This window comes from Artemia franciscana, chromosome 10 (assembly GCF_032884065.1).
Source record: "Artemia franciscana chromosome 10, ASM3288406v1, whole genome shotgun sequence".
NCBI classification, from domain to species: domain Eukaryota; kingdom Metazoa; phylum Arthropoda; class Branchiopoda; order Anostraca; family Artemiidae; genus Artemia; species Artemia franciscana.
In genome coordinates this window covers 3,837,854-3,853,698 of record NC_088872.1, presented here as the reverse complement: position 1 = coordinate 3,853,698, position 15,845 = coordinate 3,837,854, and the positions used below count along the sequence as shown (strand labels likewise).

Genomic DNA, 15,845 nt, shown 5'->3' with positions numbered 1-15,845 from the left:
CGGAGTAGGACGCCAATTTACAATGGATATTGATTTTAATTAAATTATGCAGTTATTAATTAACTAAATATTGTTTTCTTCAGCTGATTATTACCCCCTTCACGTCATTTTCAGTTGATTTTTGAACTGATTTGTTCATGTTGAACGTAAGAGGTGAAGAGCTGTGCATTCCTCAGCCGGTGTTTTGGTTGATAGGCTGTATTGACCTTTGATTTTATCGACAATGGTTCTCCACGTGAACTACCAAATAATTGTGTGATAGAAAATTTATTTATTTATATTTTCAAAATGGAAGTACAAAAATAATTTTTATATCTTATCTTTAAATCAATAGAAAGCAGCTAGAAAGCATGAACAGGCAGACGGAAGTTTGAAAGACTCGATAGAGAAAGGATAGTCATAGTCATATGGGTCATAAACTAGAAATCTATGATAAATATTCTTCTGGACACACTTTGACTCGTAGCATTCTGGGACAAGTGGACAAGGATGTTCAGGGGCCTCACACTCTTCAACTCGTGTGTTCTGGTCGAATTTGTAGTATCTGACTTCGACTTTGTTGACGATGATTTTCCATTTGCCTTCTGAATTGACCGCTCGAAGGGGTTGAACATAATTGGTAGAAGAAGGGCAAAGATATGTTTCATCTCTTATATCATAAAGGCTAAAACAGAAAAGAACAATAAATAATTTTGTATGGTGCCATAATTCTCTTTTCTTTTACAACAATTATTTTATCCTAATACCTACCAGACTTTAATCAATAACACATTCTGGAGGAGTATAAGCTTGAAAAAAGAATTATGAATCTTATGTAAAAAATAAGGAATCATACTACAAAACAGAAAAAGATTCATTTATGGTAAGGCAAAAACAAAGGCACCAAGTAATCTATAGTTAGATTTTTATTTTGCAGGACTTATTTTGAGGGATTTGGAACAGGGTAAAAGAAATAACAGTAGACACAGACAAATATACAGAACCTATAAGAAATGTTTCTAAAAGTCTTAGAAATATTGATAATATAGAGACGTCAGAAGCCCCTCATTTATATGGGCTAGAGAATGGATTTTTTTTTTTATCAGTGTCCCTGGGCAATAAAATGCGTAACAGGTAATATTTATTGAAGTATGGAGGGCTAAAATCTAGAGAAATCACTACCGCTCTAATATCCTGAACAATAATAATTTCTCTAATTAAATTTTTGGTTTTTATTCAAATTTTGTTAAGATAAAGAATTATTATTATTTCTGGCGCAAATCCTCAAAATATTTTACCGTTGTATTCATCAGATAGATGAAACTACTCCAGATTTATTTAAATTGATTTTCTAAAATTTGTTTGTTTCAATGCCATCTATATTTACAAAAGACGTTGTAAATCAACTAAATAGTATAGTTATTACTAAAGCTTATTTTAAATAGACATAAAATAATTTTTAATAATTAAATTGGTTCAAACCCTGATAAATTACGAAAAAAGCAGGCAAGAAAAATATTGGGCCCACTTGAACTATTAACCAAAAATATAAATAATATGTGTACACCTAATAAATTTTATATGAGTCTAGCAGTGAAATGAAATTACAATACGTTGAAAACACGCAATAAACAATGGAATAAAGAGATGAAATGATAAAAAGGGTTTGATGATAATTAGGAATCAGGATTTTTCTTCTTCTTTTTTTTTTTTTTTACCAAATACACTACAAGTCCTATTATAAAATTCTGAAGTAGTTGTAATTTTGTGGTTCACATGCATGTCTAGCCATATATGAACAGAATGACATGAATTGATACCCCAAAGTATTTCAAGAATGAATTAATACCGCAAAGTATTTTTTTTTCTTCTAAATTCTTAATTTTGACACGTAAAACGGATTGTGAAGAACAGAAAATTTTTACAAATTTCTACTGTTTCTTACAAAATTTTTTTACTAATTCATGTTGTGCTGCATACCACCTTTCAAACTACCGTAGCCAATTTCGATACTTTTTACACAACACACAGTACGCGCAATTTTAGTATACAATAAACAATACAACAAAGAGATAGAAATGATAAAAGGGGTCTTGTGGTAATTAGAACTCAGGAGTTTTTGTTTTTTTTACCAAATGCGCTATGAGTCCTATTCTAAAATTCAAAAGTAGTTGTAATTTTGAGCTTCACATGCGTGTCTAGCTATATATGAACAGAATGAATTAATACCCCAAAGTATTTCAATAATGAATTAATCCCGCAAAGTATTTTTTTCTTCTAAATTCTTAATTTTGACATGTAAAACGGATTGTGAAGAACAGAAAATTTGTATTAATTTATGTTGTGCTGCATACCACCTTTTAAACTACCGTAGCCAATTTTTCTAATTTCTACGGTTTTTCACTAACAAATTTTACTAATTCATGTTGTGCTGCGTACCAACTTTTAAATTACCGTAGCCAATTTTGCTAATTTTTACAAAATACACAATACACGCATTAAAAACACACAATGAACAATACAACAAAGAGATAAAAATGATAAAAAGGGTTTCGTGGTAATTAGGGCTCAGGAGTTCCTTTTTTTTTACCAAACGGACTACGAGTCCTATTCTAAAGTTCTGAAGTAGTTGTAATTTTGAGCTTTTGAAATCAAAATGGTAATTGTCTTACCTTGAGAGCTGTGTACGAACAATTAGTTTTGGTCAGTAATTTACAGAAATCTTATAGTTCTTCTAACGAGCCTATTTTTAGCTTAAAACCAAACTAAGATATAATCTAAATTACAACTCTAGAAAATTGTTTGTTAAAATTACGCTCCATAAGAGACAAAAAAAGTCATACATGAACATATTGAATTCCAAGAGATGACTGTTTTTTACTCCTACTTCTAGTCTAGACCCTTGTTTAGTCACGTGGGGAAAACTCCATAAAAGGGAGGGATCTGTGAGGAGCAATATATTAGAGTTTTAATGGTCAAGAGGGCGATGTTCACATGAATTAAAATCTAACACTTACAATTATAAGTCACAGGGGGAGGAGTCTTTAACATCTAAAATTCTTATATAGAGCATAAAAAAGGCTGAGAGGCAGTTGCTCTGACAGATTACTTTTTCACCAAATATCTGTCAATTGTTTTTTGATATTTCTCTCCCCCGCATAGCTTCTTTATCATTGTGTCATCCTACCGAATCGGCTGCGAAAAGTGGCCACACCTATTCCTCTATTTAGAAAACTGGTGAATATTTCGATTGAATATGTCTAAATAGGCAAACATATGCAACAATGTAGGTCAAAATATTAGATAATCGGTACTTGTTGTATCACCTCTTTGCACTTAAACCAGCATTATTTTGCTGCCTCTTAAGAACCTAAAAAGGTAATTTGTATATTTAGACAGTTAAATCACTTTCTATTTTAGACTTATGGTTTATTCACCTGTTAAATGTTTCTCAAAGTCTATGTTTATTTCAAACCGTTTAGCTATTCGGAGGCCAATCAGCGAACTTAGCTCCTTGGAGGACGTGAACTAGCCAATTCGCATTTATAACTGTTTCTTTTTCTACACTGCACAATCAATTCAGCAGTGATAATTAAAAGTGTGACATTTGCCATTTTGGTCAAAAATAAGTTATGTATGTGTTGTGGGTAAAATCAGCGCGAAGAATCAAACAGTACGGTTAGAATTGTCTTGTCTCTTAGCGTTACGAAGATAAAAAAAGATTTATACACCAGTTTTGACAAAAGAGCGTTATCTTATAGAGCTATGGTATTATGGTACAGAGCTATGGTATTTGTCTTTTTTTGTTAAGAAAAAGGGGACGTACACCAAAAGTATATTAACTTTGAATTCACTACGAATACTTTTGACAGAGGAGGATCCTCTTATCTATAGGAAAAAGGAGATATACTCAACAAAATATAATGGTTTTAAATTTGCTAGGAACATTTAAATAAATTTTCACCACTGTAAACAGCATTAAAATTTGGTTTAGAATATGTTCCTTTTATCCCCATTAGTCTCATCCTCCAGAGCGGAGGATAGCCGATAAACTATTTTCTTTGTTTTAAATCTTCAGGAAATATACAAAAACAGTTAGGTTAATGCAGTGTTTCATTTAAGTGTTTTATGATGATCGCTGATCAAAGTTTATGTTATTTGTGTCTTTCTTTTATGTTATTGTATGTGTTCATGGCTGTATGTTTGGCTTTAATATACACTTATCTATCTATCTATACAAAAACGGCGTATGTCACACTTTTAATTACCAAAACCTAATTGCCCAACCAGCCTGGAAAGAAGTTTTTGGGATGATATCATGGAAGTGAGAATAATAATATAACTTTGCCGTTTTCTTCAAAAATATAAACAAAAGATAAAAAGCTCAAGGCATCCATGGATATAAGGATCTAAATTTCAACTACAAAACAATTTGTATTAATCTATAAAAGTAAATAAATTTTTCGTTTAATTTTTCTGTGAATGGTGTTTTTTTTTTTCTTTTATGAATGCAATGATTAAACTCCGTTGTAGTAATTGAGAAGGTGCTAAGTGCAATATTCGTCAGAATACTGCACGCATATGTCCATTATATGTACAGTAGCACTTTATTGGAAAAATATGCTCGATAACTTGATCAAATCCAGATTCTTGTATTTTATTACAATCATTCAGTCAATTGTTTGTTCATACTAGAAAGCCTTTTTTAGGAATCACCTCAGACAATCCTTTGATCCAGCTGCTCAGCTTGTTAGAGACCTAACACTACGGTGCAATGCATCACAAATACAAGATGCGGCATACTAAAACAAAAATTCAAGATATATAGGACTTATTAATTTCGTCAAAATTTAATAGATCTCCTATTCAAGAAAATTGGCTATCAATATTGTGCTTGAAAATATATATTGGTCTTTCTTGTATAAAAGATAATTCATTAATATTAACCTAAGAACACCAAAGTATTTTTTTCTTCTAAATTCTTAATTTTGACACATAAAACAGGTTGTGAGAACAGAAAATTTTTAATAATTTATGTTGCGCTGCAGACCACCTTTTAAATTACCGTTGCCAATTTTACTAAATTTTGGCCAAATTTTTTTTTACTAATTTATGCTGTGGTGCATACTACCTTTTAAACCACCGTAGCCAAAACACAAATAAAGTTTTTTTTGACCAAAAACTCCAACTCATTATCCAGAAAAATATTACGTCAAACTTGGCAGCACTTCACATAAGCTACTCAGAACTACTACACCTACTGCCACTACAAGTCGCTGCATTGCTAAGCCACCTAAGGCCACCAAAGCTGTGCAGGATCCACCTTCACCCCAATATATTCAAAGCCTCACTCTTTACCCCCTCACATAAAGTTCTAACGTATTTTAAATTCCTTGTCATGATCCTCTTCCCACCCAATTTGGGGAGGCCCTAACTTTCTTTTGTCCCTAGTCCTCAGCAATGTTCTTTCCCCAGCGTGATCTTTGGCAATCAGTCATTCTTCCTCCATAAAATACGGTCTTTACATCTTAACCTTTCATTGGTGGCAACAAGATTTAGTTGAGTCTTGGAAAAACTCCTCTGACTATAAAATTTTGTTTATCAATAAATCTAGTGGCGTATTTCTAGAATCTATATTGGGGAGGGGGTAAGAGGGGTCCATATCCAAATAGTCAAGAGCATTGGCTATATAATAATTTTTTCTCCAAATTTTTGGAAGGTGGCAACTGCCCCCTTGTCCCCCCAAATGACGCCCATGAACAAATCTAAGAGCTTACCCCTCCACAGAGTTCTTTGTATCAAGCTCCACATCCTTATAAAGGGCTAAAACCGCGTCATAGTGCTCTTCAAGGGCTTTTTGAATCTCATAAGTTGGATATTCAGGATCTTCGAGGCACCAAGGTCTTCCTGAAAGCTTGGCACAGGCTGGAGCATCCTCATACTTTGCTGGGTATTTATTATCATATTTTGGTTGATGATGGCCTTGTTTATGGTGACCTGGCTGATAATGACTTGGTTGCTGATAGCCTGGCCGGTGGTGGCCCTGTTGCTTATATCTTGATGGATTTGCGTTGGCAGATTCAGCTGTGATCTGATCTTCAGTTTCCGCTGCTAGGGCAATAGTAATACAAGCTGCTGTTACCTAGATTAAAAGTAGGTGGAATCTAGTAAATAAAATCTGATAACTGAGAATATTATTAAAATGCGCTTTTTTGTGTCCAATGAATTTGTAAATAAAATGTTCAAGCAAAAAGAACAACTATTACTCTAACCATAATTTACTATTTCTTATCAAAAATAGATACTAAAGAAAACTTAAAATTGCCTATAAGAAGAAGAGTTATATTTTATATACACAATGTGAACAATAGAAACAACAATAGAAACTATTGACAAAAAAAAATCACTAGGTACATACAGAAGATAAGGATGAGCCATGAATCTTTTCCTGAGCTTCGCTATAGCAAATAATTTGGGACTTCTTATTAATTTTCCTTCTGCTGAGTTGATTTATTTTTTTTTTTTTTTTTTTTACTTAAGGCGTCCTCTCCTAATAAGTTACCATGTGTACCTAATATGGATAGATTTTTGTAACAACAATCAAAATTTAATTAATCGTGACTCTATTAGGTAGCTTTTTTGGACAAAAAATAGGTAAAATGTAACCATTTTTTAACCCTCCAATTAAATATTAACCTCCAATAATTCCTCCAATTATCCAATTTTAACATCCAATAATCCAAACCTTCAATAATTAATGCAAAAGGAGGTGCTGCATTTTAGTCTCCTCGCGCAAACACTAAATTTTTGGGGAGGAAAGGAAGTAGTGAAAAACCTTTGTTTATTTACCACCCACGAAATAAATTACAATGCTGTCTCCTTAGACGAAAAAAACTTCTTATATTATTATCTAAACATGAAAAAATATACTATCTTTTTTGTTTTAATAAAAAAATTTTAGTAGATGTTGGAAAAGTTGACTTAGAATCGAGGAAAAATTTGATTCGTAAGTTTGGGGTCCACAAAAACAAGTTAATCTCTTGAGTTGAAGTGGTTGTTCTTGATGTACCACAAGTTGGAAGTCTTCTTAAATTATCAGAGACAAATGATTAAGCTAGGTAACCGAAACATTACTTTCGGTAAATAAATCTAAAGCTGGGAACTTTCTCATTCTAATTGAATATAGAAGACCAAAATTAATACTTCTTGTGAGGGTGTAAAGAAAGGGGCATTGGTTAGATTGCAATGAAGGAAGAGAGTGTGTAGCTATGTTGGTCTCAGGTGGCTTTACCCGTGCTGTTTACCAAAATACTTGGAAAACTATAGGTCTCCCGGTTTTCCTGCGAGTCCAGGGGATTGGTCTGTTATGCGTTGATCCTAAAACACGGTATTCCACGTGAGACTCAAAGCGGGCAAGCCTATTAGGCTTAGGTCACGTGTTCGCCTGTGAGTCCAAGCAAATTTAGTCCCCCCGTTTTGCATACAAGTCCAGTCGACATGGCTAACTACCTTAGTTCGACTCTAGGATGGATCGATGGATGGATGATAGGCAATATTGTACAACAAATGAAAGTGACATCATTTTTCATACAATCCTCAAAAGGTTTATGCCCGCTTTGCCTCTCAATAAGACTACCTGTTTGGCCTTTGTCTCCAATTGGCTAGTGGCTTGATGGCAACTTGATTTTGATTCAAAAATCAACGGACTCGGTCGAGGCCTTCAGCCTTGTATTAGGCTTAAGTCACTTCTTCGCAAATTCCAATCAAATTCAGTCCCCCCACCTTTTGCATACAAGTCCAGTGGACATTGTCCGTCATGAGTCAAACCAAAAACCCTGATCATCCCTAAGTTCTATGGCTATCTACCATAGTTCTACCCTAGGATGGTTGGATAGATTATAGAAAAAATCTAATAACAACTGAATTTTTTATGCAATCCTGAAAAAAGAAAAAAAGAAAGTTTGATCTAGGGATACGAAATCCTCAACTGTCTGAAAGATCTACCTGACATTTTGCTTTAACTGAAATGTTTTCTTACTTAAATCTGCTGTAATTAAATGCGTAAAATGGCAACTTACAAAATATTTTAACATATTCAAATTGTAACTACTTAGACTTTAGCTGTTTATCAAAAACTAACTATAAACCTATATCCTTCGCTCGTTTTTATTACATATTCAGGTACCAAAAAAATACAGTAATTATTGCTAACCACCATGACAATGGCCTTGAACTGCTTGATCAAGTTTGTTCATCATAAATTTTGGTTTTGATCACTCTGCTAGATGCAGCCAGGTTTTTTTTTTTTTTTTTTTTTTTTTAAGTGGATGGGAAATTGATAAAATTTCGATTGGGCAGAGGAATTTAAGCCATAATCGTATTTTTTGTTCCAGCCAAGGATTAGAGGAGTTCTTCACTGCTCGCCATGTAATCCTATTTTAAGCACTGGTACAGTGTTGTCAACGCATTAAAATAATTTGCACCAGTTTTCTGGCTAAAATTTTCCATAAGAGATTAATTTGTAGCATCGGAACAGCAGGTCAAAATTTGACGAAACAAAAAAACAATTTTCGGTAAATTAGAACTTAGAAGAAATATAGAAATTAGAAGCTATCCGACTCAGAGAGCAAATAAAACCAAAATGTACCGGAAAATTTGATTTTTCCCAAAAAAATTTGAATATACCGAATTGCACTAGGATCTCTAAATTATACTAAAACGGTACAATTGTACCGTACTGGCAGCTCTGTACTGTTAGCCGGCTGGTTTCCGGAAAAAATTGCCTCCTATCGTCCAAAGAAGCTTATAATCTCTTTACCTACCATACGTTTACCGTTTATTTACCGTTGTAAAACGGTACAATTGTACCGTACTGGCAGCTCTGTACTGTTAGTCGACTGGTGTCCCGAAAATATTGCCTCCTATCGTCCGAAAAGGCTTATAATCTCTTTACCTACCATACAGGTCTCGAAAAAAACCCAGTAAGGGTAAACTATCAAAGATTTAATCAATTAAGCCAGGTCAAGTAATATGAGGTTGTGTCACAAATAATATTAGATTTTTCCGGTTATTTCTTCTTCCTTTTCGTTTTTATAATAAATACTATAGTTTTCAATAAGTTTTCAAACATTAAAACTTAAAACGAACAGAAATTACTCCGTGTGTGAAAGGGGCTGTTCCCTCCTCAACGTCCAGCTCTTTACGCTACAGTTATTTACTGTTTTATAAAGTAGAATTGAGAGAAAGAGTCAAACTTTAGCGTAAAGAACGAGATGTTGAGGAGGGAACAGCCCCTTTCATACACGGAGTAATTTATGTTTGTTTTAAGTTTTAACGTCGCTCCTTACTTTCAGTTAAAAAAAACTTGTTTTTTTATTTCATTTCTGAACGTTTTTGAGTTAATGCATGTTCTGATTTCGGCTCTCCGCAGATGAATAACTAAATTAAAAAAAAACTAGTTTTTTTTTACTGTAAGTAAGGAGCGACATTAAAACTTAAAACGAACAGAAATTAATCCGTATATGAAGTGGGTTGTCCCGTCCTCAACGCCTCGCTCTTTACGCTAAAGTTTGACTCTTTGCCACAATTCTACTTTTCAAAACATTTAAAAGTTTTAGCGTAAAGAGCGAGGCGTTGAGAAGGGGACAACCCATTTCATATACGGATTAATTTCTGTTTGTTTTAAGTTTTAATGTCGCTCCTTACTTACAGTTAAAAAAACTAGTTTTTTAAATTAATTTCTGAACGTTTTTGAATTAATGCATGTTTGATTTTGGCTCTCCACACATTAATTATTAACTTTGACTTTGGAGAAAAATTGAGCGTGGGAGGGGGCCTAGGTGCCCTCCAATTTTTTCGTTACTTAAAAAGGGCACTAGAACTTTTCATTTCCGTTAGAATGAGCCCTCTTGCGACATTCTAGGACCACTTGGTCGATACGATGACCCCTGGAAAAAAACAACAAAAAACAAACAAATAAACACGCACCCGTGATTTGTCTTCTGGCGAAAAAATACGAAACTTTACAAAAATACAAAACTTCTGAAACTTATATGTTTAAAATCAGCATGAAAATCCAATTCTTTTGATGTATATTTTAGCATCAAAATTCCGTTTTTTAGAGTTTCGTTTACTATTGAGCCTGGTCGCTCCTTACTACAGTTCGTTACCACGAACTGTTTAATTAAAACGAAATTTGCATATTTATTTTTTTGGCTAAATGGATTTCTAATATATTTGGTCGAATGATTCTTAGAAAAAAGGAGTGGAAGAGGAGGCCTAGTTGCCCTCCAATTTTTTGGTTACTTAAAAAAGTAACTAGAACTTTTAGTTTTTTACGAACGTTTTCATTAGCAAAAGATATATGTAACTTACGAATTAGCTTACGTAACGAGCTTCTATATTTATATGTTTTTGTTAAAAATATGAGGGGGCTCTCCCACTCGTCCATACCTCGCTCTTTACACTAAAGCTTAAATTTTGTCCCAATTCCTTATGACCTCTGGATTACAAAGGCCGCAGAATAAATAGTTGAAATTACTAGAAATACTTAACCGTAAAGAGTGAGGTATTATGAGGAGACGAACCACTTATATACATAATATTTTCTGTTCGTTTTAAGTTTTAATGCAACTTCCTACTTCCAGTGGAAAAACTTTTTCATATTTATTTTTTCAATGTTTTTTTTAAATAATGCTAGAAAATTCTGCGTCACCTTCATGGAGATTTTCTTCTTCCATGACAAATTCCTCCGTAGACAATTCCCTCCACATAACCCCCTCTTCTCAACTCCTCCCCCAACCAACAAATCCCCCTGAAAACGTCTGTATACTTCACAATAACCATTACTATATGTAAACACTGGTCAAAGTTTGTAACTTGCAGCCCCTCCAACGGGGACTGGGGGGAGTAAGTCGTCCCCAAAGACATAGTTATAAGGTTTTTCGACTATCTTGAATAAAATGGCTATCACAAAATTTTGATCCGATGACTTTGGGAACATAATGAGCGTCGGAGGGGGCCTAGGTGCCGTCCAATTTTTTGGTCTCGTAAAAATAGCACAAATTTCAGTTTCAATGAGCCCTTTTGCAAAATTCTAGGACCACTGGGTCGATACGATCACCCCTGAAAAAAAAAACAAAAAAACATGCATCCGCGATCTGTCTTCTGGCAAAAATACAAAATTCCACATTTTCGTAGATAGGATCTTCAAACTTGTACAGTGGGGGTTTGAGTGTCTGTTTTATTGTTGTTGGTGATGTTTTGACGAATAAAAACTACATTCAAAGTACATATCGTCTTCAATGAAATACAAATGACATTCAAGCCAATTAGTGGTTTTAAGAAGAAACGAAGGCGGGGGGGAATAGAAAAAATACAATACAAATTGGTTTCAGTTAAGCCGGAGTGACGCTTTGAGCCTTAAAATACTTGGAATGCATTAATCCTACTATTAGTATTTCCAATATTAATCATTAGAAACAGTATTGCCACTCAGTGTCACTAAACTCAGTGTTGCCACTCCTAGTGATACATCACTATTTCTAGTGGTTTTTATTTTGCCTAAGCAAAAATATCGTTAAATCAGTAAATAAATCACTAGATTATTGAATATAATCATTAAATCAACCATAAAATCACTAAAATCTAGTGTTTTTTCTCACTGGGTGGCAACACTGCACGCACTGCTCGAAACACAAATCTTTTTGGGTTCTGTGCAAATGACATTCTAAGCGTTCGAATGCTTAGGAGCTACTATCCCTACTCCTGTCTGTGGTAATATATGCTCTTCTTAAGCTTGACTATTCATTTTAAATTATGAAAATCTTAAGATTTATATATATATATATATATATATATATATATATATATATATATATATATATATATATGTCTTATAAAATTCTGTTTCTGTATACTATTTCACGCTTATAGCTTCCCTTTTTTCAATACAAAAGCTAATAGCTAATGTGACCGTGGTAATAACCTAGTGATTTTTATGACGCTATTTGGGTTCTGGATGATCAGTTTTCGACTGGAGCAGAGCAATCATAATGTACTGTAATGAACTTCTTACACGGTGAAATATCAAGGTCCTTAAGAGAGTGCAATTAAAAAGTTAAGATAACTTACTTCTTTTTAACAGATTAGATTTTTTTTAATTAATTTTTTTCAACTTAAAGTAAGAAGCAGTGTAGTGAAAAGTACTTCAAATTTGTACTTAAGTATCAAGCATTAAGTACCAGACCATAATTGTACTTAAGCAGTACATGAGTTTTAAGTACAGAACTTATACTTAAATAGTACTTCAAGTACTACTTAAGTACAACTCCACTAGACCCATTTCTAGCTCAGTCATATCTAGTCGTATAACGAAAATAAAACAAAGTCGTATAATAAATGCAAAATGCAGTGTAAACAAATAATTAAAACGAAAGACAGTAGAGCTCCGCTTCTTTGAACGTTAGTTAGTTTTAAACAGTAACAGTGCCACATGTATCCACTTAACGAAAGTCATCCAAAAGTCTGCCAAAGTAACTAATTACGGGATTCTAGGTAGTTATAGGAATTCTTCAAGGGTTTTTTTTTCTTTTTCCATTTAGTCAGAACTGCACTGTTCTAGGTCAAGAAACATTGAAAAAAGTGAAGCCTCCCTTGCTCAAGGTTAAGGATTTGTCTTCTGGTGGAGATGCTGGTACTGGTAATTTGCTTTTAGCACTTCTAAGCGCTCAAACCTGAGGTCTCATAGAAAATTCCTTCGTAGAGACAAAATGGATTCTCCGGTTGAAAAAAGTCTTTCAATAGCTGAAGATGGCAATACGCAGTTGTAAAACGAAAAACTTGCCGCACATGAGAGTAATCCTTAAGAGCGCAATGGTCCCTCTGTTTGTCCCCTAAAGACTGCAAAACCTCTTACTTTGTTAACTGCAGAGTAGACTGTGATGAATCGTTCTCATCTTCTGAAAATTCTTAGAAACCATCACCTGAAAAGTGGCTGGACTTGTCGTCATCAGGATCTTTTCTTCTCATCATTTTAGCCTCCTCAACCAACATTGTTGCAGCTGCTTTTCTCCAGCTGTCGGGGAATATTCTGTTCTGGAACATGGTCGTGCTTTAGTTGTGAGCATCCCCTGGAAACTTTTATCTCAATTAAAAATGTTCCTTGTGTAAAGTCCTCCCACCCCATGAAATTTCCATGTGGAAATTTTTTGTATATATTTCCAATAATGAATACAAGACGTAAACCATGGTCAAATTGCGAAGCCTGAACCTAATGGCTATCTCGAATTTTTGATCGGATGTCTTTGGGGAAAAAGTGGAATGGGAGGGGATAGCTTTCCTCTCATCTTTTTGTTACCTAAAAAGGGCACTAAACCCTTTAACTTCCGTTAACACGTATCCGTAATCTTTCTTCTGTCAGAAAAGAGAAAATTCTCTGTTATTTTAGATAGGAACTTGAAACTTCTGCAGCGGGGTTCCGTGATATGTTAAATCAGATAGTGTGATTTTTGTCAAGATTAAATAAAAAAAACAAGTTTTTTAACTGAAAGTAAGGAGCGACATTAAAACTTAAAATGAACAGAAATTAGTTCGTATATGAAAGGGGCTGATTCCTCATCAACGCCCCGCTCTTTACGCTAAAGTTTGACTCTTTCTCTCAACTCTACTTTTTAAAACAGTAAAAAACTTTAGAGTAAAGAGCGGGGCGTTGATGAAGAAGCAGCCCCTCCCATATACGAAATAATTTCTCTTCGTTTTAAGTTTTAATGTCTTTCCTTACTTTCAGTTAAAAAAAATTGTTTCTTTTTTTTAATTTGTGAACGTTTCGAATCAATACATATTTCGATTTTGGCTCTCCGCAGGGAATAGTTAAAACGAAATTCGCATATTTATTTTTTTTTGGCTAAATGGCTTTCTCATAGTTTTGATCGAATGATTTTGATAAAAAAGGAGCGGGGGAGGAAGCCTAGTTGCCCACCGATCTTTTGGTTACTTAAAAAGGCGACTAGAACTTTTAATTTTTAACGAATGTTTTTGTTAGTAAAAGATACACGTAACTTATAAATTAGCTTACGTAACGAACTTTTGTATTCTCATGTTTTTAGTACATATATGTGGGGGTTCACCCCCTTGTCAGTACCTCGCTCTTTACACTAAAGCTAAAACTTGTCACAATTCATTAAGAATGACCCCTCAATCACAAAAGCCGTAGAATAAATAGTTGAAATTACTTAAAAATACTTTAGCGTAAAGAGCAAGGTATTAGGAGGAGGTGAGCCCATCATATGAATAATAATTTCTGTTTGTTTTAAGTTTTAATGCTGTTCCTTACTTCCAGTTGGAAAAACTTTTTTATATTTACTTTTTCTTTGTTCTTTTTAATAATGCTTTAATAATTCTGTGATTCAATTTTTTTTTTTTTAATTTCTGACTAGTGATACTACCCTCAGTCCTTTACTTTTGGCTATTTCCAATGTATGGGACTGTTCATAGCCATTCAACTCACTACAAGTAATGTATAAGCACGAATGATAATATAATTTTATTTGACAAATCCATACAGAACATTTTTGCAGCCCCTGCTAATAAAACCCCTAAGGACTTCAAAATTTTAATTAGACAATCTCATATAATTACTCAAAACTAAACCTTTATTTTATGCTATTTCGAGAGTCTCTATAAGGCATAGTTTGGCAACCAGGTAATTACAAATCTTTTCTTTTTCACTTTTGACGTCAAGTCACTCCCATGCTTAAAATCACCCTGAGCTACGATACCTCTTATCCATTCCCAAAGAGGTATAAATTGTGTGAACCAAGGATATGGCGTGGAGGATGAGGCTGAATGAAAAGCACAATAAGTTTTAAGCAGAGAATCACTTTTCTTTAGTTGACACCCCATCCTTTACTCTAAACATGTCTTAAATGATAGACTTTAAGTCTATTATTTATCTTAGAGTTTTGGAAAATAGAAAGATAAATCTGTGAATAAAGATTGGGATTTCGGAAACCACTGTTATAATAGTGGCCAAGTGTGGCTATGAAACAACTTTAAAAGTCAGTGGAAGATTCGTTAATTGTTTTCTAGTGGAATTGTCTAAAGATAGTCTTACATGCCCATTTGACTGTCTGTATGTCAAACAATAAGTCATACGAAAAATGGGGCCCAATCCCAACTTTTATTGCTATAATAAAAGAGATGTTAGGAACTTAGGATGGCTAGGCCAAATGTTACCGATAAAGGATGAGCGATTGTCGAGGGCTGCTTTTTTTGGCTTTCCACCTTGGGCCAACCAAATGGGATGAAAGGAGATTCTAAATTATTCTCTTAGGAAATTGGAGGCTCGTGGGAAAAGGTAAAAATAGAAGCAGCATTATCGGTTGGGGGTAAGGGGGGCACTTTCAACCAAAAATACGGTGAAAAAATTATTACATAGCCCGTGCCCCTTTAATCTCCGGATTTAGACCCCTTTTGCCCCCCAGCTATAAATGCTAGAGCTGTACCCCTGGAACCCTGGAAGGGTATAGAGATCTGTACCTTGGGGAATCTTTGAATAGAATGGGTTGAGAGAGGAGTGTGAGCATTTGTGTAGAGTTCCGGTGGCTTGGCGCCGCAGTGTGTTGTTAATACTAATGGTAGTAGTCACATTATCATGAAATACAAGACATCCCCTTTAGCCTATTCTGTATTAACAAAAGCATAGTTTTAACTTTTTTTAGGAGTAGCAGAAGGATAATACGTCAGACGTGTACCTCTTTAGCATAACTAGTTACAAAACCAAAAGCCTTTGACCTATATTCAGGTCATAACAATTATATGAATAAATTTTTTAGAAATAGATCACAGGAATAAATCATTCGCACAAC

At 34.1% G+C, this 15,845-nt stretch overlaps 1 protein-coding gene across 1 annotated transcript; it reads right to left on the bottom strand.

The window, feature by feature from the left end:
- Positions 1 to 251: 251 nt before the first annotated feature.
- LOC136031670 (uncharacterized) lies at positions 252 to 8,154 on the bottom strand. The gene is made up of 3 exons (XM_065711344.1): positions 8,058 to 8,154; positions 5,757 to 6,121; positions 252 to 664 (listed from the first exon to the last, which is right to left on the bottom strand). The coding sequence occupies exons 1-3, from the start codon at positions 8,070 to 8,072 to the stop codon at positions 328 to 330; spliced, it is 717 nt and encodes a 238-aa protein (XP_065567416.1). The 5' UTR covers positions 8,073 to 8,154; the 3' UTR covers positions 252 to 327.
- Positions 8,155 to 15,845: the final 7,691 nt, after the last annotated feature.

Coding starts and splice junctions, on each gene's coding strand:
- LOC136031670 (XM_065711344.1), bottom strand. Junction 665..5,756: donor ACAAAGAACTCTGTGGAGGG/GTAAGCTCTTAG, acceptor TTTCTGTTTTAG/CCTTTATGATATAAGAGATG.